Raw genomic sequence first — 24,254 nt, forward strand, 5'->3', positions numbered from 1 at the left:
GGACTAACTGGTGTCTGAAGGTGATATAACAATTTCTCACACAAGAAATCTATCCCTAAGGAAAGATCACAGCAAATTCACCATAATCTATAAAATGCTCTTCCTTCAGAGCTGCCCTACTCGGTTTACTTTTGGATTTAGTGTTACTGGGAAAACAAACTATCTTTGGCATTTGTAAAGCACCCTAAACTTTAAATGCTATGCAAATAAATGCCAAAGAGGAAGTATAGAAAGAAAATCCTTCTCACTTTAGAAATTAGAAGAAATAAAGTAGCAAAGTATCAAAGCAAGTACAAGGTAAATCTTATAAGTTTCAGAGCAAATTAAAAAAGAGTCAATATCAAAAAAATGTGGATTAAGGACTTCTATATTGCAAGAGACACAGGGAAAGATAGATGTTTCTGAATGGTTAATTGCTGCCAACAGAAGAGCAATTACTCTCTCATTTCACAGAGAAATGAGATCCCAGTGAAGCAGTTGGTGAATCTTTACCTGCTTAGCAGACCTGGAAATGAAAAGAAAGAGTCTGTTGGGAAACAAGCTTCTATATGCCGACTTTAATTTTCATGATTCTCAGAATCTCATGTGCCACAGGATACACAGAGTTGTTCAAGACTTGTGAATTTTACTGGGCCCAGAAGACTTTGTTTATAAAAACAGATCATAAAGGAAAGAAGTCTCCCAACCTTCAATGGAAACAAAGATTTTACACAGAAAGTTCCACATGCTGCTCCTCATGTCATGCACAGAAGGGAGGTCCTTGCCTCACCTCAATAAAAATGGGATTTATGCGCTGCTTCGGAAGCATCTGGTATTCAGGAAGGTCTTCTGCACAGGTGTGGATTTAATTTCTTATTAATCCATTGTGAGATGTGCTAATTAAAGGTATATTTAACCAAGTCTCTAAGGCAGGAGGAAGGAATGAAGCACGAGTGTACTGTTCAGGTCATTTCTTAACAAGAAGCCACTTTCAGCAACATCTGTAGCCAAGGGACTCAGAAACTGCAGTACCTGTTCATTCTTCCTTCACACTGATCATCTAACAAGCTTAAGAAAGACATCAGTGATCAATGGGAAGAAGAAGGTGTTTATTAAACTTTTCTGTTATTTTATGGAAATGCACATTATCTTTATAAAAAGCACTGCCAAGTTGCAGCCTTTGAAGATTTTAGGCTAGAGCACACTCAGCTCACTAATGATAGCATTAAGGAGAGGTCACCACTTTGGAAAAAAAACACACTGGAGCAAAGAAAAGTTACTTTGAAAAGCAGAGAACGTATGCTAGACATAAACTGGTTGCTTCACACACCAGGAAACTAAGGATATGCTATTAAAATGAAAGCCTTTGCAGAAAAGCAAAAAACATCAGAAGTAGGAACAGGGAGAGAATTCCCATCTACACCTCAGGGTGCGAGCTGTTACCACTTTGACTATTTCTCTATTCTCCCCAAGCAATCAAAAATCTTCAGGTCCACAAACCCAAAGTTTTAGGAGAAAAGGAAAAGAAATCAAGCAAACCATAGTTAGCAGAAACTGTGTTTTGTTCTGAAGGGACAGAAGTGAGAAGACTAATCAAACCACATGATTTTGTTTTTTCCAAGGAATATCCAGGGTTTAGATTAGAATAACATTGATACAGTACAACCCCATTTGTAAACTACTGAAAAAATCCAAACTAAACAATGATTTCTTGTGCTTGCCTTAGAGCGAAAGTTTCACTCCTTTTCTGGAAAACCACACGAAAACAAAAATAAAAATATTTTTATTGTCATTGTTTAACATTCACAGAGATCAAAGATGGGTCTAAACCTAAACCCTGAAAAATAATACTCCAAACCTTGGGGATAACACAGATCAATACCACTTCTTCCAGTGAAGAGTTAAGCTGTAGCCCAGACATTTCCAGGGCAAGTTCATGCTGAAACCAGAACAAAAAATTTAACATGTCATGTTACTGACACCTTCAGACAGAAAACCACAATATGAAGATGCTTTACAAGATCACAAGTCAGGTAACACTATCTGAAACAAGAAGATAAAATTATCATTACCATCTTAACAACAACCCAGTTTCCTCACACTAAAGCTGTCTTAATTTTTCCAGTTTTGTTTTACCTCATAGGTAAGGCCAGTCAAATTTTAAAAGAAGGTAAACAACCACAAATTACCCAAAGAATCACTCCCTATTCAAGGAATACTTTAAATTTGAACAAGGTTCACTGTTTTCCATACGCAAAAATAATGCTGAATACCTCCTCTAAATTAAAATAATAATAATAATAATAATAATTTTAACAATCCCTTAAATTTGATGATGGACTCAAAACACAGACTTCCATAGCTGCCAGTTTTCTCTTCCACTCTTCCCTGTTACCCTGTCATTTTTGTTTTCCTAAGGTTGACAAGGAGTCTCAGATAGGACTATGGAACTTCAGGGGCCTAGTAGTAAATTAGATACTGAGAGGAAAAATAATAAATTCTTAAGAATGTGAAGACTTGTTTATTGAGCCCACTCTAAGGTTTTTGTCTGAGGTATTGCCTCTCTGACTTTCACAGGAATCACTGCAAGAACTTTACAAAGTGCATGGAGAGGAAGTTCTTTGGGTGACCATATTTTTTTGTCTCTTAATCTCACTCCACTAGAGCTAGGCCACTGCTAAGAAATCCCCATAAAATTTAGAGTATGAACAGATCAAGGTACAGGACAATATTCCTTGCTAGTCCAGTTACTGTTTTTCTTTGTATGCTCCCTTGTAAATATACCTCGACTCCTGTAATGGTACCAGTATAATTTTTGAAACCTTAATTTCATTAATATGAAATCTGTAGAAAAGGTGAGGACTATCAACAGCTGTATCTAACAAAAATGAGTTTTAAATTCCTATCTTATCAGTTGAAAGACACAATTTCTGAGGTTCTGAATGAAACAGCCCTTTCTGTAATTGCCTAAATTCTGACACAATATTGTGCCTGGTTGAGACCATATTCTCAGGGTTTTAACCAGCAAATTTTCATCTTTTGCATTCTCTCTGCAGATACAGAGGAAAATAGTGACTGAAGCTGAGTTGCTTTGTGAAAGTATGCAAGCACTTGCACGTCCTTCTAGATAGTACCAACTTGTTGTTATTCCTAAATGTATTTTTTAAATAATTCTGAGTAATACTATCATAAAGACTAGGAAAATCAGGTCTGTATTTTAGGTGAGAAGTCTAAATCTGAAGGACCTCAAAAATTTTACATGAACAATGAATTAAATAAAGTAATTTCCACTGTGGTACAGAATGAACCAATGAAACTACCTCAAGGATGTTACAGCAGTTGATTATAGAGAAAGCAAATATTTGTCCTGTGCATGTGCTTGAGAGCAGGTGTCCATCCACAGGGGGGAAAAAAAATCAAAAAACTTATTAAAACCATAATTCATATATTTTTATTTATAAAAGGTACAGCAAAATATTAATTAATTCAATGCACACAGTAGGGGTTCCTTGGTGGGAACTACATCTTATTTAGCAGGTGCCATTGTTTGTTCATTGGTATTGCAATCAAATGGCACTCATAATCATTTCATAATCAATGAAAACCTTCCAATGCCTTGTCTCACTGCAGAGGGTTGAGGTTCAATAATTTGGATTGTGGAGGTAGAGATGATCTGGAAAAAGAGCAGTCCTACAAAAGAATGCACTCAAAAATATTGAAGGCTTTTTAAGTATAAAGGAAATCTTTAAAAACTCTTAAAATATTTACAGCAAATCCTTCCCTCCCCAGACCTTCAACAGATAGAAAATGCAAGTCACATCTCTTAGCCAGCTGGGAGAGCTCAGATTTCTCTTTTCACTTCAACTGTGCCCTTAAATTCCACTTGCAATATCTTCAGTCACTGCTTCACTTGCCATTCGCATCCATGCAGGCAGTGGGAAGCCCATTCATTGCCTGAAGCTTCTGGTGTGATCCACCCACATCTCTTCAACCTAATCCAGACTGGTCATCCATGTGCTACACACAGAGCAATGCTTTTCAGATTTAGCTCTGCTTTAATTCAGAGGGGGATCAAACAAGTCATTAGACTACACTGGTTCCACATCAAAGTCTTCCAAAATCTTCTTTTGATTTGATTATTTTCAAAAATCTTGGCTCGTGCTTGCAGGGAATTGAGACTTTCAACAAGATTAATTACTCTGCTGTCCTCCAGTGCTGCAGTGCTTCTATCATGTTTTCAGAGGTTAACACTTTATCCTCAGAGGCACAGGTAAGCATTGTCAACCGTATTTTCAAAGAAGGAAACACAGATACAGAGCAGTGTCACTGTTGTCCCAGATGATAACTCAGACCATCACAAGTGTGGACTGTGCCTACTCCAGCAATCCCCAGGCTTATAATGATTTCTTGCTCAGAATTCAAAGCATAAACTAGTACCAGACAAGCTTTCACTGTATATATATAAAGACACAACAAGACACTGAGCCTTTCTTCTCATTTTAAACACGAGTTAGTCTCCCATATACCAATCAGTCTCCCCTCCCTACTATGTTTGTACATATCAGCATCACTTCTCTGCAGCAAGATAGAGACAAAATATCAGAGGAGGTGATGGTGATTTTAAAAGAAAAAATCACGTAAACAAAAACAGATTTACTTTTTTTTGGTACTTGCTCTCTCTCTCTCACACACACACACACACACAAACACCTTTAAATACTAAAAAATCCTCTGTCATTTTCCTGCTCTCCCTGATCCTGCTGCAAAGTTATGAGGATTCACTTCTAACAGTGCCAATTGCAGCAGAGCACCAGGGTGTTATTGAGCATGAAGAAAAGACTGAAAGGGAATGCCTACACAATGTATACTGAACACACTTGGACATATCCCCAATTTTTTAGTCAACACTAACACAGGAAACAATCTGGGGGAACATATCCTCTTTGCCCCATATGTTCTGTATCACCCACACACAGGTAAATGTGAAAACAGTCTGCACCACCAGGATTTTTGATCTCTTCACTGACAGTAAGGATTGCACATGGCATAAGGCAATGGTGAATCAGGCTTCATGGTCTTTAAAGGGAGTTTTGCCTCAAGAGACTATCGGCAGACACTGATCTTGGTGAGTACAAACAGCACCCAAACACAGGTAAACACAGAAATTTACAGCTTGAGATTTGCTCATAGCATTCCTTCCTATAAATTGGCTTGTGGTGTAAAAAAAAAACCCTGAAATTAAACTAGTCTATATGTAAAAAACATGGTGTGCAAGAACATTTCTGAGCCAATGAATCACATCTCTGACAATCGAGGTAGATTTTCTAGTTCCAAATGTGTCCCATCACATATTTAAGTTCTCAGCAATGCTTGTATCTTCAGTCCCTTTCAAGGCAGGCACTTTGGCTAACTCTTTGAGGCAGGAAGTGCATTCTCTTCATCCCCAGGTCGTGCAGGCTGGCTGCTTCCTCTCAATGTTAAAAATGAGTACCTCAGTCCTCCTGCCATGCTAAAGAAAAGGGAATGAACAGCAGTGTCAGAGATGTCTGATGTTACAGATGCCATTTCATAGGTATGAACCCTTCCTTCCAGAGGATTAAAGAACACCAGCTACCATAAATTAGGAGTGCCTCAGAGCTAGGTAAGCCATCTGAGCAGGCAAAGATCAATCACCAGTTGCTCACACAGATTCATACACACAGATGTAACAGCTCATCCAAGCACAAAAGCAACAGCTCACGAGTCAGAACTTATATTCAATGTGCACAACTTAGTCAGTCAGTGCTCTCACTTCCTACACCACTGGGCTTTCGCTTGCAAGCCTCGCAGCTCAGAGCTGCTGCTCATTAAAAAAAAAATCAATTCAATCCCACACAGTAAAACTTCACAGTTTTACTAATACTTCCACAGTTAAGACCCTACCACAGTTCGATTCAATGCCTGAAAACAGACATGATAAAATGTGTCTAACTAACTGTAATGTACTTTTACATCCTGAGGCAGTGCTTCATCAGGTCAAAAAAATCAAACAACCCAAACAACAACACTGAGAGATTTTCAGTCTAACAAATAAAGGCTTTTCAAGTTTCACTCACCAAATATTTAGGCCTATGAAGTTTAACACAGAGAATATGTAATCTCCACCAATCAACATTCCGATGTAAGCGATGGATATATTCTGAAAGGAAAAAAAAGTCATGCATTTATTTAATTCAGGTTTCATCCCCATGAATATAAGTGATATCAACTAGGGAAACAGATATACTCTGTTACTGACCACTCTAAAATCAGTGTTTAAATTCCTTTCATGTGATGTCAGCCTTATGGATAATGTAGCAATGAAACAGAATAATAAAATCAGCATGTTTTCTAAATGCTCTGAGAGTGATTTTCTGGGTTAAAAAAAGAAAAAAAGAAAATCAGCTACTAGATATTAGGCAAAATGGAGCTATGGCCACCTTTTGAAATCTACTTCTTTATAATCTTTGGAAGGTTCCCTTTAAATCCCATTTCTTAAAAGTGAGTTTTGGGTTCTCAAGCATAAAAAGGACACTTCAAAGTTACAATAAAATTCTTTTATTATTACTTTAACAAGGTTATCTGCTTACTTTGCCAACGAAATGTGCACTGAAAGCACTGGGCATCAGTTCCAGACAGGCACAGTTTAAAGTTAAAGGTTCAAACTCTCACCCACCCCCTTCAAGTTTTGGAAAAAATGTCTCCTAAAAATAGAAAGAAAGCTGTAGAACTGTGTGAACCAACACTTTGTTGCCTTCAGATGTTTTAGCACCTGGTCTGGACAACAACATCATTCCTACCAGCTTCTGCTGGTATCTGCTGCATCATAACCTGCTTCTCAACTATAAAGCTGCACGAAGCGTCTCAAGGACTATCACAGCTCAGAAAATAGAAATTATGTTGCTCTGACTTCATATATGCAGACATATAAAATGTAAAGAACACTTTCAGGGCCACAGAATGAAAACCACTACATTAATCTTGCCAGCTTTCAAAAAAGGGAAAAAAACCCTGGAAAAAGTGCAGTACCATCCTCCTTTTGCAGGTTTTCCTATGCTGGAGGTATTGTTTTCCTTAGCCACCCACATAAGGGATGACCTTGAGGACTGTTATTGCTGTGCCTTAACTAGTTTGGATTCTGATAGTGTTTGGCCCACAACTGCACCAGTTTTATCTCCTGCTAAAGCTGTTCCAGGTGCCTGGGCAGTCAGAGATGTTCCCAGTTCAGACATGTTGGCCTCAACAACACCAAGGAAGCTGCACTGGTTTTAAATTAAACCATGTCAAAGAAAACAGACTGTAAAGACACCGAGTTTTTAAGAAACCAATTTTTTAAGACATGCATGTTTTGCTGCTGATCAAATTGACCAGAATTTGCACAAACCAAAAGGAAATAGTCCATTCAGCTGGAACACAAATTCTCACACAGAGGCTGAGGCAGTTAAACAAAAAGGAATATGCTCTTACTTCAGCTTAGTCTGTGTCAGTTCGCCTGCATTTGCAGCAGGCCACCTTGACTAACACACAATAACCTAACAAAAGAACAGAAGCAGGTAGTACCTGATGAAATGTGGTTAAATATATGTTTTTAAATTAAAGTGGTTCGAGTTATTCTCGTAGAAAAACAAAATATAAACCAACACTAACATTGCTTTCTAGGGTATACATGAGCTTCAGTGGAAGAGAACAAAGTCACTCTGTGGTGTGACCCTGTTGGGCACAAGCAGTGTCTCACTATTAGCTCTCATTTTGACTTTCCATCTCAGAGGAGTATAATTAGAATCACTGCTGAGCCAATGCTCCTCCCTGTCTATTTGAGCATTCTTGTTTCCCTCTTCTGCTCCATAACTCACCTTGATGGCACCAACTACTGTCGTTGTGAGTGCAGAATTGTAATGACTGCATAGGACAGTAGAATACATCAAGAGAAACCTAAATAACAGAGAAAATTTTATAAATTCTTCCCAGGGAGCTCAGAAGTTTAGCAACACTTTGAGATGTTCAACATTTTCTGGATCAGTATTTTTCTGGGATCTTCAATCCCACCTGTTTCAAACCCTAAAAAAACCCCCCAAACCTGTGGATTTGTATTTTAAGTTAATGAGGTATGTATCCAGAATATTCAAAATACATGCTTGAGCTCTAGCAGAGCCATCCCTCTTCTCTGTGCTTTTTAAATGTCAGTACTTGAAATTAGTTTGACCCCTTGGTTGGTGATGTGTGGAAGAGAAAACAAGATGCAACTCATTCTTCTGTTCTTCCTTTGACTCTGCAGTTCCAGCAGGAACAAAGCATTGGGTCACTGCTTTTGAGTCTCCCACACGTTCCCCAGCTACTTTACAGAACAAACACACTGAAACAGTTCCTATACTGAAGGACTTACATGTCATTAACTGCAAAACATTTAAATGATCAGAAGAGAGATAGAAGAGAGAGTACAGAAAGTACAAAGCTAAATATCAGGTTGTTACCTCACTGTATTGTGAGGTCAACAACACAGATAGTACTGAAACGGTTATTTCAAACATCAGAAATACTTAAAAGACACAACAGAAGCCTGGGGGAAAAAAAAAAAATTTTCTTTGAACTCTAACATAACTTATTAGTGAGTCTTATATTTGAGATCTGCAATCTGAAACACTGTCATAAAAACATTTTGCTTGATTCCCCTGTGTCCTTACCCCAACAAGCAGGAAAGAGCAAATTGAAAGAGAAATAAAAAATTTGTCCAGTGCTGGAAATGTATTGCCTATTAAAAAAAAAAAAGAGAGAGAATTATGTGCTATATAATCAGCTGTAAACACACATAAAACATGCTTAATATGAAAATGTGAAAAAACACAAAATACATTTAATTCATACTAAAATTATGAATCATTTATACTACTACTGGAAACAGTTCAATGCATTTAACTGTCCTCATAGTGGACCAGCTGGTAAAAGAGAAGTGAATAATGAGACACTCAAAAACTACAGTTCGCATGAGGTGGTAGCTAACGTTCCAGAACTAGCTAGAGGAGCAGAAGCAATGTGCTTATCACACAGACATGGTACTGATGTTTTGACTGGCAAAAGACATATGCTATGCATTGTCTGTGATGGAGCAACACAATAAGTTCTGCTAGGATAAAAGCTGGCCTGAAAATCTGATGTGTTATCTACATGTGTTATCTACAATAATTTGTCCACTTCTCGTCAGTATTTTTCCGTTTTCTCCCTTTTTTCTGTGATTAAATTTCTGTGTGTCACATTGACATCGGTTACCTGCATCATTTAACAGGACTTTCTTTTGAGTGACCAAGCCAATGCAATACACAACAGGCAAACTGGATCTCTCTGATATATATTTATTCTTTTCAGGTAACTGAGCATTAAGTTGCTTGCCCCAAATCAGGCAGTGGCCACAGCACATTGTTTATCTTTCCCATGGAGCAAACTTAGCAACAAGTTAAACTTCCCTGCCCAGGTCCCCCAAAATGCCTCCAGCCCTGTGTGCTGGAACAGCAGTTCAAACCTTGCAGCTACACAAACTTGGGCCCTTTCTCCAAGAAAGGCAGTAGCTGCATTCTCCTAAACTGGCTCAAGATCATGATGGACTGATGGTACAAAGAGATTTCACATTCACGGCAGACCTAAATCCATCACTTTCAGGGAATGATAATTTTTCCACTTATTACAGACTTCTAGGAACACAATGACAAAATCACGTAAGTCCAGGGCACAACAACATACAACAAAGAACATAGCAACAATTTATGAGACCCTCCAAAGAATTTTCAGTAGCAAATCTCAAACATTTCTAAAAAAGACTGTGAGTGACTAGACTCGTTTTACTGCTAAGAAAAAGGCAACTCAGTGAGTCTATGAGGGAGCCAGAAAAACACAAACCTTCTGGTCTGATCCTTTATATGTCAGGACATGCTGACTGTGATACTGTATCAGGATTAACTATGGAGGGTCTTGCTGTCATTCTATGAGAATGCAAAATGTAGGTTATCAAACTAGACTAAGACTAAACAGAAATCTGTCCTGCACACCAAAATGAGAGAAGGACTGGAAATGTCCGTGTATTTCCCATTTCATTTTAGAGCATTTGGCAAACCACACAATGCAGCTGGATTATCAACCAAATTGCTCTAGCTGAAAAAACATATATTAGTTCTTAAACAAAACCTCATATGAGGACTACCACACAAATTCACCTTCTTATTAAGTAAATAATCATAAGTTCCTACCTGTGAAGGGTAAGTCCAAGTCACACTTTTCATATATTAGTCAATAACATAGAGGTAGAATTATCTCTTTAGAGACAAACAAAAAGCCCACCCACTTCCCAAGTGAAAAAAACCTAAACTAAACAAAATTATCAGTCTGAGATATGCAATACCGCTACTTACCTGCTGAAAGTCTCCAGTAGAAAAGCTAATAATAACTGTTGGAACCACCATGAAACAAGCATTATAGAACAGGACACCGTATTTTCCCAGCTCCTGCAAAAAATGGAAGATGGTGTTTGGAACTGCAAGCCACTTGGGAGCAAAATACTACATATGACTCTGGCAATCTTCCTGACATTATTGTCAATGAGCAGACAGGACATAATACATTTCAGTTTAAAACACAGCCTTGTGATCCTTGGATTCATTGTTTTGTACTAAGCTTAATTTCCACTTCAGTCCCTTTGTCTGTATACCCAGCACAATATGACTGCTCTGTTATACCTTGGACAGTTTCTGTACAATGCCAGCTAGTCAAGAACTTCCCAAAGAACTGGTCCAGAACTGCTTTGTTTGGGACTCCACATAAGGCTCTACCTGGCCAAGGGATTACTCATTCCATCTCTTGCAAATTAACCATGAAAACACGTAACAGGAAAATGAATGAAGTCTGACATGTGAATGATTAATTTATGGTTTGGATTAATTTTTTTTTTTTTTTTTTTTTTTTTTTGCCAAAAGCAAGGTTTTAAAGTAACCTCAAACTCTGCCTAGGAGACCTGGGACAAACTAAAAAATATACTGTTTGTTTACCTAAGCCTGGCCAATGATTCAAATAACAAATTTTCCCAGGCTGTTCTGTATTAAAGACGCATATATCAACGGAAATGTGAAAGTAAATGAAACTCTTTATTAGTTTGTAACTGTTAAGTACATAAAATTACATAACAAGTAACCCACTGTTATTGCATTGTCATAATGTTAAATTCAATCTAATCACTCCACAGTTACCTTTGGATCGATTTTCTGCTTTGTGTAAACTCCATTTGCTGCTGTGAAGATATCATTCAGCAACACAAAGATGTAGCCTTCCAGATTGAAAGACAGATCAGACCTGGGGAAGAAACATTATACTGTAAATAAGCAAACAGCATGCAATGCATTGCATTGCCTTGCTTACCTAGACGGACACTGTAAATGAGGATATGCAAATCCTGACAACAGCAGCAAGTCACAGGTTTTGCTTCAAGCATTCTTTGTAAGTCAAGGTACTCTACATTTCTCCAGCCCAGGACCTTCACTAATGAGCCACTGGAGAGTTCCCAGCAGTCAGTGTGAAAGTGGCAGGAAATGTTCAATTTTCATTCAGTGAAAAATTCCACCCATCTCAACCCTGACAACCACTCCAATTATTACTGAGTATACTTACCTATTACTTTTAATACAAAAAGTAGCTAGGGAATAAAGTCTGATGGTTTGTTACAGCCAGGCCAGACATATTGTCATCCTTTCTGTTTTGACTAGTTACCTCATGGATATAGGGTAATTCACTTAATAGGACATGGCTCTATCTGAGTCACCTCACATGGAAATTATTTACCCTTGTACACAGCAAAGCCAAGAAACAAACAAAAAACCCCATTACATTTCCAATTAGGTAAAGGAATATTCAAACAGAAAGAAAGCACAGGACAACAGCATATGAGTGCTTTGTGAACTTAATCTCACAATTGAACTTATTCACAGTGATTAAAAACATAGACAATACTTAACTCAATATCTGACAACCAAAAAAATCAATCTTTCTATCCAGAACAGGAATATATCTTTTTCTAAGAATATTAAAATACACTGATATCATGAAATAAAAGCAACATTCCTCACACAGCTTTAGCTTGCTTCATTTATGATCCTGCAAACATGGAAAAACTTAGAGGTGAAAATAGAAGCACCCAAATACTTCCAGCAGGAACCAGAATTTCCCCTTTGTATTCCTGCACCTCCCAGTGATGTCAGCAGAGAGATTTTAAAAATCAATTTATTCCGGAGTAACTGATCTAAGCTTAGGTTTACTTGGAACTAAACCAGGAAAAAAACCCTTCTGTTTTCCCTCCCCTCATAAAATGGCTTCATATAACAATCTAAAACCTTACCCAGCTGCTATGAAGGCCCCAAGAATGATGGCAAACACGCTGACTATAATACTCAGTGGGTACCACTTCCTGTAGGCAAAAATAAGACAGTTCACATTTTCATTATTTGAAGAGGAGATTAAATGGCTGTCTGTCTGAAAAGCTCCAAAGCAATTAGTAGTCCCAGAACATTTAACAGGAGGGCAAAGTCTTGATAACCTTGCAGAAGCAACGTGATTGCCCATGTGCCACACTGTCAGACCTTGGCCCCTGAGAACAGAGACTGAAAAAGCACTGTGAGCATTCTGCTACTGGGTAATTACAGCAGTAAATATTAAAGATTTAAAGTAACAGCACTGGAATAAATGTGTATTGGTATTCATAATGGACATATTTCAGTGTCTTGCAGCAACCCAGTAAGGGAAAATCACTGTGTATCTCTCACTTAGTTTTTCATATCATTTTTCCTGGGGAGGATGCCCTACAACACATTATCTGGACTGTTTTTCAAACAGATACTTATTTTGAAGTCAAACTGAAACTTTGTGCATGAAAGGGAAAGCACGGAGCTGATGATATTCTTCACTACCAAAGTGCTGCCACAAAGCAGTGAAAAGCATAATGTAAAGCTGTTCTTTCTTTTATATATCTACATTACTTTGTTTGGAAATGCCTTAAGTACTCATTTTTCGCACCACATGTGATATGCCTTAGAGACATCTCCCTAGTCCTTAGTCTGTCCTTAGCCTGAGAGAGGAGATACATCAAAAGAAAATGTACAGTGTTCTTGGAAAAATGCTCTTGGAGAAATCCTGTGTGTTAAAGGAGCCCAGCTGTGGACCACAGTCCCAACAATAAAGCTATATGCAGGCTCTGGACATAACAATCTTTGATCATAATGACTCTCAACAGTAACAAGCCATACCTTGACTGTTTTTCAAAGCCTGACATAAACCTGCACAGACCCTCTGGAGTCCTTTCATCTTCAGCCCTGAGGAAATACACTGTCCCAGGCTCCTAAGCTTCCCTTAGCAGGGATGTTAGGATGCTGCTTGCACTCACAGACACATGGCTGTAGTCCAGCTGAACACATATGACAATCTCACTGACATGTTTTTCTCACGTGTTTGTGGGAGTCTTCAGGCCCACAGGAGAAGATAGCAAGTTGTGCTTTCCCTGTGAGAAATTACAACTGCAAAGAATACCAGAGCATCTCCAAATATGAATCACACTGATCAGCTGCTGCTTCAGTAAAAAGGAGATGACAGTCTACTTGGGGGCTTTCTGGAAAGCTTGACCATCACTCTCTTGTTGCCTGGGTTCAGCTTCAGCAAGTTGTTTTTCCCCTTGTGACTTCATCTTAATCTACTACCAGCCATGTGGATAGAACTATGAAGTTGTAGACAAAATAAGATGTATTTATACTATCACCACTGTTTTGAGACAGAAGGACTTGTCTGTTTGAAGCCGTTTGCAGATTAGGGGCCTTCCAGATGAGACACAAACATAACCACTAAAAGTCTCTAAGTTGTGTCTGCTTACATGAATCCCATGCAACAGCCAAGAGAGATGTGTAAATGAAAGCAAGATTATTTTTTTTTCTGCATTCACTAAAATCTATGTATCTGTGTCTTCAAAAAAACACCACTTTCTTTGCTTTTCTCTATTTGTCAGTAAAAATCACTCATTCAATATTCTGATGAGCTGTCACAAGTAATCCATTTGATATGATCTAAAATAAAGGTATCTTAAATGAAAAAGAAACAAAACAAAACAAAAAGGATCACCCAAGTATGATGATTTCCAGCAGTAAAGTAAGTGGAATGGTAAACTTCCTGAGCACTGCAAACATCGGCAAACTGTCAAAAAAACAAAATAAAAATCCAAGCATAATATCAGATTAACAACATTCTTATGTTCTAATTCTTATTTTGCTAAACAGAGGATGGAACCATCAGTCCAGCAGTAAAAAACCAAATCAAATATCCAATCACTTAGCATCAGTCTGACATTAGACACAAATTAGATAACTAAATCACTGAAAAATAACAAGCTTTGATAATTTGTAAACCAGTGCAACTGGTTACCTTCTAAAGGTCCCTCTGCATTAGTGAAATGGAATTTAATAGATATTTTCTACCTAGCATAACCCCATGAAATTTATTTTTTTTTTCAAAATTCATGGTCAGGGTTAAGCGAAAATTATTTCTATAATAAAGTTAGAGGATGAACAATAAACTTGTCTCTGAAAACATGTAAAAGAAATAAAATACAAAGAAACCATGCTTATTAAACAAGATGTACCTTCAAAAAAGTAAAACAAATCCATGAGAAAAAAAATCAGAGCAAGCACAAGAAACATGAAAGGTGGGACCAGCTGCAACTACCAAACTGTCACTTTTGAGCAACATATGGTTGATCTTCATGAAGTAATGCAGTTGGAAATCTTTTTGATTGAGAAAACACTTGCATCTGACTTTGGAAATCTGACAGCATGGCCATATGGACCAATTAATCCTCTGCTTAAGATAGTTACTACCAACTGCATTAATAAATGATACAAATCCTAACACAGAGTTTAATCAGTTTGAAAGAGATATTTTTGAGTTATGCATTGGATCGTCTACACCTTCCAGACAACCCAAACTAGCTGGAGAATTCCACAGCATAAACAAATCTCACATATCGTAACAGAATGTGCTGTAACAAAAAGTTAATGGTAGAAATGCTGCAGCCATTTTTACTTTTCTGTTATAAAAATTAATTACGAATAGTAAATCTAAGAGAGGTATATCAGCCACGGGAGAGGGAGATAGTGCACTTATGTTTAGAATACCACACTAATCATTTAAAATTACAGTCAAGGGAAAGTGAAAGAAAAACCCATGAATCAAACTTTTACAGGATTGAAACTACTTTCATATTCACAATGGTTGAAGTGCTACCAGGGACAGGACTGCCTAAGTCTTTATGTCTGCCTGAACAGTCACTTCAGTGGAACAATTTCTGAATGCATACAACAAAAAGTTGCAGAATCAGGCATCCAGTGTTCCTAGATAGGAAAAATTAATTCTCTAATTATAGAGAATTAATAAATAGAAATGTAAACAATAAAAAGAAATAAAAAGAAATGTAAACAACTTAAAAGTCATACATGGGGGACCTCATTGCTCTCTACAACTACCCGAAAGGAGGTTGTAGTGAGATGGGGGCTGGTCTCTTCTACTGTGCCTGCAGTGAGAGGACAAGTGGAAACGTCCTTAAGGTGAGACGGGAGATTTAGATTAGATTAGCTACTAGAACAAATTTTTTTACTGTTAGGGTGGTCAGGTATTGAAATGGGTTGCCCAGGGAGGTGGGTGGTGGAGTCACCACCCCTGGAGGTGTTCAAGAGGCTCTGGGTGATGTGGTTTAGTGGTTCAGGGGTTATAGTGGTAGTGCTGGGTTGACAGTTTTGACTTCATGATCTTAAAGGTCTCTTCCATCCTTGACAATTCTATGATTTTATGATTCTATTTTCTTTCCCAGCATCTCTCTCAAAGTTAGGAAACGCAATAAACCTGCAAAACTCCCTGTTTTGGTTTAGCTTGCAACCAAACCCCTAGGAGCCTGCAGTAACACATAAAGAACCACCACAATGGCAGGGCTGTATCCTCCAGTCCTGATGCAGCCACCACGTTCCTGCATTCCTCTTCCACAGGAAATCTGGTCATTCAATCTATTACAGCATGCTGGGTACATAACTTGCACCTTTTTAGCACTAGTGTGGAAGCAACTCTCACTAATCCATGCTGACAGGCACACAGGAGTCTGGGAGCCCTTCAGCAATACCCCCCAACAACCCACTTTTGGGGCTCTACGACCACCCCACTACACAGTAGTTTTCCCATCTCTTGGTGATTCCTAAACACCTGCAATGACATCATGCTACACCTCTTTAACTTATGCTTCTTCCTTCAGAAACATCTTAGGAGTTTTCCAGCTCTCTGGTTAGGATACCCATGAAAAGCTGGGCACTTGAGTGTGAGGGCAAAGTGGAAGCACTTTCATGGTCACATAGAAAAATTGTGATTTTTATGGCAGTACAGGTCTGGCTAAACTCCTTTTAAAAGAAGCAGACACCTTGTAAACAGATCAAATGATTGGGTAAGAATTTCCTAATAGCACAAGGGGTTTAGAGAGACAGACAGACACCACATGCATTTAAGGCCCTACCCAATGCTCTTCTTTAGTATTTATTTTTTACCTCACAAGAGAAAAGTCTTTTACCTCACAAGACAAAAAACAGTCTACTTATAATTTCCATTTACTGTACCTGAGTTTGCTGGTACTTGATAATCCACTTATGTGGTTTCCAACATAAATCAGAGGCAGAGGAAACAACTGTGATAAAATTAAAAGCACAACTCAGATTATTATGTGTTGAAGCACTGCTGAGAAACTTTACTTAATAGAATTTGGTACCCATATCAGATGTACTTTTAGCAAGAAAGAGGGGTTTTTTTGAGGGGAAAAAATGTGACTATGCTGCAAACTCATCTGCAGCTCACATTTATGTGACCATTCACAACCACAGCTTCACTGATTCATTAAAAGAGTTGCAATTTAGAGTAAATGTTGGTCAGTTTTATTTTAATTACTATATCCTCAGATTAATACCCATTCTAATATTTAAGTTTAGGTATAAATACTAATAACAGTAGCTAAATAAGCAAGTGAACAGCTGGCATAAAACAATGAATAAACTGTAAGTATGCTGTGCTTCTCTACAGACTCCACATATATTAGTAAGCCTGGAAGTTACAATGTTTTAGATCTACCCAACAAATCACGTTATGCAAGACATTAGAAAGGAAAGATAAGTATTTAGGGATAAATTAAACTTTATCCATCATAGCTTCTAGCATAAAGAGACTGACTTGCATACAGAGAAAACATAACAGAACTTCAGAGCCTTAAGAAAAGAAGCCAGGGATCTTCACACAATACTCAGCTGCAATTCAAAGCTGTGAATTTTCCTGTTACAGAAAAATTGTAGTATCAGAGAAGGGGTGAAGCTGGAATTTGCAGAAGATAAAAACCAACTAAAGTGATCAATGAGGACAAAGGTAGCGTGTGCAGTCAGTCCCATTCACTATCAGTCAGGTGGAGCTGGAATGGCAGGAAGACAAAACAGACCTCTATCCTAATAACTGCTGCTGTTCCTACACAAGCTTCAGGAGATAAAACATGGTCTGCTGGAAAAGCATACAGAGAAGTGGGCTGCATTTTATCTATGTCAAAAATTCTGCATTTCTTTTACAGCAAGTGAGAAGAAAAGTGAAGTAAAAGTTAACTATAGTTAATTGAAGTTAACTTTTGAGTGAAAGTAACAGTAAAAGTTAGGACTACAAAGAAAGCAGGAGCATAAGTAACAATAAATATTCAGCTTGTCAACGTAAGTTTGCAAAAATTTTGTAATGCACTATCTCTTCTGTAGATTTTTTTTGGAACATTTTGGTTTATTTCATATATAGACCAAACAAAGAGAGGACATTACATTATCTTTCCTCTAAAACTCATGCGTTATAAAGACAAAATTACAACATCCAGCACAAGACCAGAGATAAGTAAATCATATACTTAAAAAGGGTCAAGAACTCCAAAGCTTCATCATTAAAATAAGCATTTCACTACTTTAAAACTCTAGCTGAAAGCACTGAAGACATAAACCATTTCAGGAGTGAAAAGTAATGGTTATCTTAGTGTCAAAGCAGAAGTTGTCAAAAGGATGAAGAGTTGGTCTAAGGGTCCTTTAAAAAGTAAAGGAACAAGCAATGAGCAATCCAGCTGATTCACTGTGACTGGTCAAATCCAGCACCACAAGCAATATGCAAGTCCTGGGTGCTCCAGTGCTGGATGCTCCCAGTCCACTCAGGGAAATCTTCCAAAGGACAGAAATTATTAGGATAAAGAAAATGGGAACTGTGTTGTGCTAATGCCTTTGTCCTGACATTAAAGTGAAGGCAACAGCAGAGAGGGAGCACAGTGGGACTGAGGGAGGTGGAGGGAAGGAACTTCTCAAGGTCTCAGTAAGTTGCTTATATGTGGAACTCAAAGCTCTCCTCTGGAAAACCTTCTTCTTTCTTACTCTGGAATAAAGAAGGATTGTCCATTTTATGATTGACACCACGGATTTTCCTCCAAGACTTTTTACATGCAGAAATGCCAATGATTTCAACCTGCATTAAGAATGAACAAGTCTGCAAGACATCCATAGAAAACCTCACATGGACAAGACAAGATTCTGCAATGAAGATGCTGGCCAGAAAAGACACAATATCTGAGCCCTGCAGCAGAGCTGGAAACTCTCTCTGTACCTCTGAGCAAACACCAACCAACACCACGGAACAAGACCCAAATTCATGGGCTAATGTATCAGAGTAAAACTCCAGCAACATTGCACATTGGTGCAAAAATCTACAAGGGTCATTGCTGCAGTCATTTCACATCCTAGTTCCCAAACTGAGGTAATAGGAGATCCTTTCCTATTTGCTCTGGCCTGCTTCTTTAGACCATATACACTTAAGGTCTGTACAATGCACCTAGCTGCTACCTACAGTGTTTTCAGTGGGCATTATCTTAGCCCCTCCTACGGAATATAAATCTTACATTTGGAGTCAACTGTTGTTCAGGCTTTTGGTCTATCACGTGTTCTTTTCCTATTGTTTCATCACATGCTCCACTGAGATTTCCAAGCAGCCCTTCCCCCTTCATGCTGTGTGCAAAAGTCTTTCACAAACTCATATCTCCCACTGATCCCACAGAGAGCTGTCAAACCACCACAATACATCAGGAAAACACTTGAGGAATATGAAAGAGTTCATCCAGCTGTATGAAGGTACAGCACGCTTTCCCATCTACTCCATAACCAAATGGCACCAGGTTTCTCTGCAAACAGAGCTCATCCCTACAGCCCAAACACACAAGAATATTGAAAAGAATTTAAAACTATCAAATCCAATATTAAACAAAACACAGATACAAATAATCCCACTTGACAAACAAATGTAATTTTTTTTGTCTGCATAGGAAAGAATGCCACTATAAGAAATAACTCCTTGCTATTAATATCAAGACATACCTAATTCTTACCTTCACAGGTATACTTTTGTCAAAATCAGGGAAGTGAACGATATTATTTAATTTTGACACATACAAGATAAGTATAGTGGCTGCCATCTAAACAAAAAGAAAAAACAAAAAGAAGTCATGTAAGAGCAAAATTGTAATATATGAATAAAAGAACTGCTTCATAGAAAATCTTTACATGCAATTAACACATGCTATGTATTCTGTATTTCTCTCAAAGAACAACACAGCATGCAATTAACAAACTGAAATAACTTTATTCTTACCAATTTTGCCAGCTATTTATTTAAAAGTAAAATATACACATGCACTTTCCTATCTGAAGAAAATTGGTGGCACTCTGTGAAACAGTGCATGTTGAGAGGGAGCTGAAAAATAAAACAGGACACAATCCCAGATTAACCATAAGATTTTTACTCAAAGAGTTGTTTAGTCTGCAAAACCACTCCTAAAGCTTTTTTTTTTGCTAATGAAAGACAGTGGTTGTGCATTGATCAGTCTGTAGATAATATCAGGGAGAAATAATACAGATATAGACAGAATGAAGATGAATATCTTAGCAATCACATATCACACCACAAGTGTTAATGCTGTCCTCAGGGAGTCAAAAATGGTAAAATTTTCCTTATACAAAAATATAGTAGTTGACTATCTAGAGAACGCAGGGGAGTCATGTTCTGCAGACTAAAGTGTTATACCATACTTTACGCACTTCACAAAGTGTACAGGGAAATCTTGGAAGGATCAGTCAACAAAAAAAAATGGAAATGCCATTAAGTCTTAGGTTCTGCAATGAAACAAAGCCATAGCATCACATGGATTATTGCTGCATTTTGTAGTCTTCCACTGAAACATGATCTGAGGTTCCTTGAGCAGTGTGGATGTGTAAAATTCTCCCTCCCACTCACAAAAACTTTACAAGACATTTTGCTGTCTCCAGTACTGAACAGCAGAGACATCAGGCTTGTAGTACCCTGTTTTAACCTCTTCCTCACTACCCCCTGGCATGCAACCCTGGCAGAAAGCAAATCCTCTTTAAAATGTATTTGCCTAAATAAAAAAAAGCTTGCTTCAAGGCTCTATCTTTCCCAGTGACCCCAGTCACACATTCTTCTTTACAGACCATGCCTGCAAACATTTGAACTTTTTTTTTATTTTGTTTTATTGCGATGCCTACTGACAACAAAAACAATAAAAAACATTTCTGCTGCAGTACTGTGACTTGCAAATAAAGCAGCAGAGAATCAAAATTTTGTGCTGGTGCTATTGCAAAACTGTTAGGAAATGAGGGACATATTTATGAGGAAATACATGGTTTTGCTACAAAGAGGGGCAATATCTAATATAATCCACAAATGCTCAAGGACTCTTACAGGATGTATGCACTTTCTAGAACAAACCTTGGCAGTTTTGAAGGCCTGATCTCTTAATTGCTGAACTTTGTAAGGAGAAATAAATGGCATTCCCAGTCTTTTACGTGACTCTTTTCAGGCAATAATTTTGACTTGAACTTACAACTTCCCAGTTCTCCATAAAGCAAATTACAGTTCCTTATAGTCTATCTAATCCAGAAGACAAGCAGTTCAGCAGAACTCGGATTTTGGCCCTCTGAAATCTAACTCTATTTTCATTAGTTTAACTTATAAAATAATGAATATGTAAAATACGCTTTACTCATGAACATACCTGTCCGATTCCAAGGAACACTGGAGATGGGAAGCTGAAAAGTATTGACAGATATTTAATACTGAGGAATGGAAAAACAATAATCAGGGGAAAAAAAAAAGTTTAAATTTAATACCAAAACCAACAACTGACAGAATGACGGGCCTGTGTTTCAGAAGTGCCCAGGGCTACGCTTATTGTAGTCCTGATATTTTATTTACGCAGCAAAACACAATCTAGATAATATTGGAAATGCACAGGCGGTCAATTCTAAACTGCTAATAGTTTGGGGGACATTTGTAAGTGAAGGTAACACACTCAGTGAACTCTTAACAATGCATCATTTTTTGAGTGGCCTCACATACAAATTATGCATTCTGAGAAGGTATAGTAACTTAAATCTCTTGCACTTGCCTAACTTGGAAGCTTATCTCTACAGTCCAAATGTACCTGTAATATGTTTCTGTGAAAATCAGATTCCTGGGTAAATGTTGTAGAAACATCCCTTGTCTGCTAAAGGGCTATATGCCTACCAAATCCTACCATTCCTTTCAGCTTCAGTTAGCTTTAGCTGAAAGAATGGATAGAACATAAAATGGTTTGGATTGGAAGGGGCCTTAAAGATCATCTTGCTGCAGCTCCCTGCCATGAGCAGGGACACCTTCCACTATTCCAGGTTGCCCAGAGCCTGATCCAGCCTGGTCTTGAACAGCAGGGATGGAGAGTCACAGCCTCTCTGGACAACCTGTTCTAGTACCTCACCATTCTCACAGTAAAGAATTTCTTCCTAACATTAATATAAACCTGCCTTTTTCAGCTTAAGGCCTTTCCCCTTTGTCCTATCACTACATGCCTTTGTAAAAAGTCCTTCTCCAGCTCTCTTGTAGCACCCTTAAGGTACTGGAAGGTCACAATAATGTCTCAGAATCTTCTCCAGTCTGATCAACTCCAACTCTCTCAGCCTGTCTTCACAGCAGAGGTGCTCCAGTCCTGTGATAAGTTTAGTGGTCCTCCTCTGGACTCATTCCAGCTCGTTCTTGTGCTGGGAGTCCAAGACCTGGACACAGTCATCCAGTGGGGTCTCATCAGAGCAGAGCGGGGAGAATCCCCTCCCTGGAGCTGCTGCTCATGCTTCTTTTGACGCAGCCCAGGATACAAGTGGCCTTCTGGGATGCAAGCACACATTGCCTGCTCATATTAAGCTTTTTGTCAACAAACAACCCCAAGTCTTTCTCCCCAGGGCTAGTCTGAATCCATTCTCCTCCCATTCTGTATGTGTGCTTGGGATTGCCTCAACCCAGGGGCAGGACCTTGCACTTGGCCTGGCTGAACTTCATGAACATCACACAGGCCCACCTCTCAAGCCTGCCAAGGTCCCTCTGGGTGTCATCCCTTTCCTCCAGTGTGTCAACTACACAAATTTGCTGGGGGTGCATTTGATCCCAGCCTCCACATCACCAACAAAGATGTTAAACAGTGCCAGTCCCAGCACCTGTCTCCAAGGACAACACTCATCACTCTTCACTTGGACACTGAGCCATTGACCGCAGCTCTTTGACTGTGCCCATCCAGCCAATTCCTCATCCACCCAGTGGTCCATCCATCAAATCCATGTCTCTCCAGCTTAGAGGCAAAGAATGTCACATGGTCAAATACCCCGCACAAGTCCAGGTGCCCTTCCCTCATCCACTACTGCTGTAATCCTGTTGTAGAAGGCCCCCAAACTTGTCAAGGCATGATATGCCCTTTGTGCAGCCAAATCACCTCCTTATTTACCATGTCCCTTAGCATAGTTTCCAGGAGGACCTGCTCTGTGATCTTGCCAGGCACTGAGGGGAGACTGACCAGCCTGTAGTTCCCTGGATACTAAATTATTAGTTCTAGAGAACTAATTACTAGTAATACTAATAATATTAATAATACTAAGTATATTAATAATAGTAATTAGTATCCACATCACAGGTCCCTGGATATCCCTGGATTCAGATACTCGAAAGTTAGGAAGGCAGAAACTCAAGCAGAACACCTGAAAAGCCTGAGTGTCTCCATTCCCCCCCCCCTTAATGTACATCAAGTTAAAACTACTCAAAGTATGGCAGTAACTGGCCATTCTCCATCTGCATACTGAGAGATGTTATACACAGTTCCTGTGTGTTCCAACAGCAGCGAACGTTAGAAAATAACAGCCAGTTTGGCTTTTAAACTTTTCTTTTTCCTTTTGTTTTTTTCTTGTTCTGATTTTGGTACATAATGAGCCAAACCACAAAACACTAGAGCAAAGACAAAGTAAAATATATTAATGGTGAGAAAAATCACAGCCACAGGACAGTCACAGAATATTCTGAGTTAGAAGGGACCCACGAGAATCATCGAAATCCAAGTATTAATCCAGATTGGCAAATATGAATTGGAGAGGAATGCTCAAGTTCCTCTGTTTCCCGAGCTGCAAGAGAATGGAAAGTGCAAGAAGTCTGCAGTTAACACAGTGGTACACGATGCCAACTATCACAACGATTCCACATCACGGGATAAGGAACGATGGGAATTAGCCCCGTCAACTCAAAGAGTCCTTCAGTGGTTTTGTGACTAAGCAATTTTACGAAGTTCACTTTTCATTTCTGGCTACCCCCGAGAAGGAGGAAGGCAACGAGTCTGTTCGGAGGCAGAGCCGCGGGACGCGCCGTTCCCGGCAGGGCCCGCCGTGCCCGCACACTCTGGCACGGGTCGGTCCGAGCCGGGGAGCCCGGCCCGGCTCCCGGGGCAGCGCTGCCCTCGGGCCGGGACCGCGCGGGCCGGCCTGGCCGGCGCTCACCTGCAGGCTGAGCTCACCTGTAGGCGCTGAGCAGCGCCTTGTTGACCAGCACGATGAGGAAGGAGCACGTCCCGTAGAACAGCGCCGAGAGCACCCTGGGCAGCGCCGGGGCCGCCGCCGCCTCCCCCGCGGCCTGCCCGGCGCTCATGGCGGCGAGGAGGGGCCGAGCAGGGCCCGCCGCTGCCCCGCTCCGCTCCTGATCCCGCGGCTGCTGCTGCTGCTCCTCCGCCCCGGCCCGGCCCCGAGCGCGGCGGCGGCAGCGCGGCCCGGGCGCGCCGGGGAGCGGCGGCTCCAGGCCCC

The 24,254-nt window shown here is 39.4% G+C and overlaps 1 protein-coding gene across 1 annotated transcript; it reads right to left on the reverse strand.

Moving 5' to 3' along the window:
- Positions 1 to 1,746: 1,746 nt before the first annotated feature.
- SLC35D2 (solute carrier family 35 member D2) lies at positions 1,747 to 24,224 on the reverse strand. Its single transcript, XM_051777389.1, has 12 exons — positions 23,972 to 24,224; positions 21,164 to 21,197; positions 19,481 to 19,567; positions 16,662 to 16,729; positions 14,134 to 14,205; positions 12,368 to 12,436; positions 11,226 to 11,328; positions 10,395 to 10,487; positions 8,679 to 8,746; positions 7,851 to 7,929; positions 6,075 to 6,157; positions 1,747 to 5,488 (listed from the first exon to the last, which is right to left on the reverse strand). Exons 1-12 carry the CDS (start codon positions 24,100 to 24,102, stop codon positions 5,386 to 5,388), a joined length of 990 nt encoding a protein of 329 aa, XP_051633349.1. The 5' UTR covers positions 24,103 to 24,224; the 3' UTR covers positions 1,747 to 5,385.
- Between the last annotated feature and the right edge of the window lie 30 nt (positions 24,225 to 24,254).

This window comes from Manacus candei, unplaced genomic scaffold, assembly GCF_025592945.1.
Source record: "Manacus candei isolate 608988 ecotype Guabito, Panama unplaced genomic scaffold, ASM2559294v1 h1tg000010l, whole genome shotgun sequence".
NCBI classification, from domain to species: Eukaryota; Metazoa; Chordata; class Aves; order Passeriformes; family Pipridae; genus Manacus; species Manacus candei.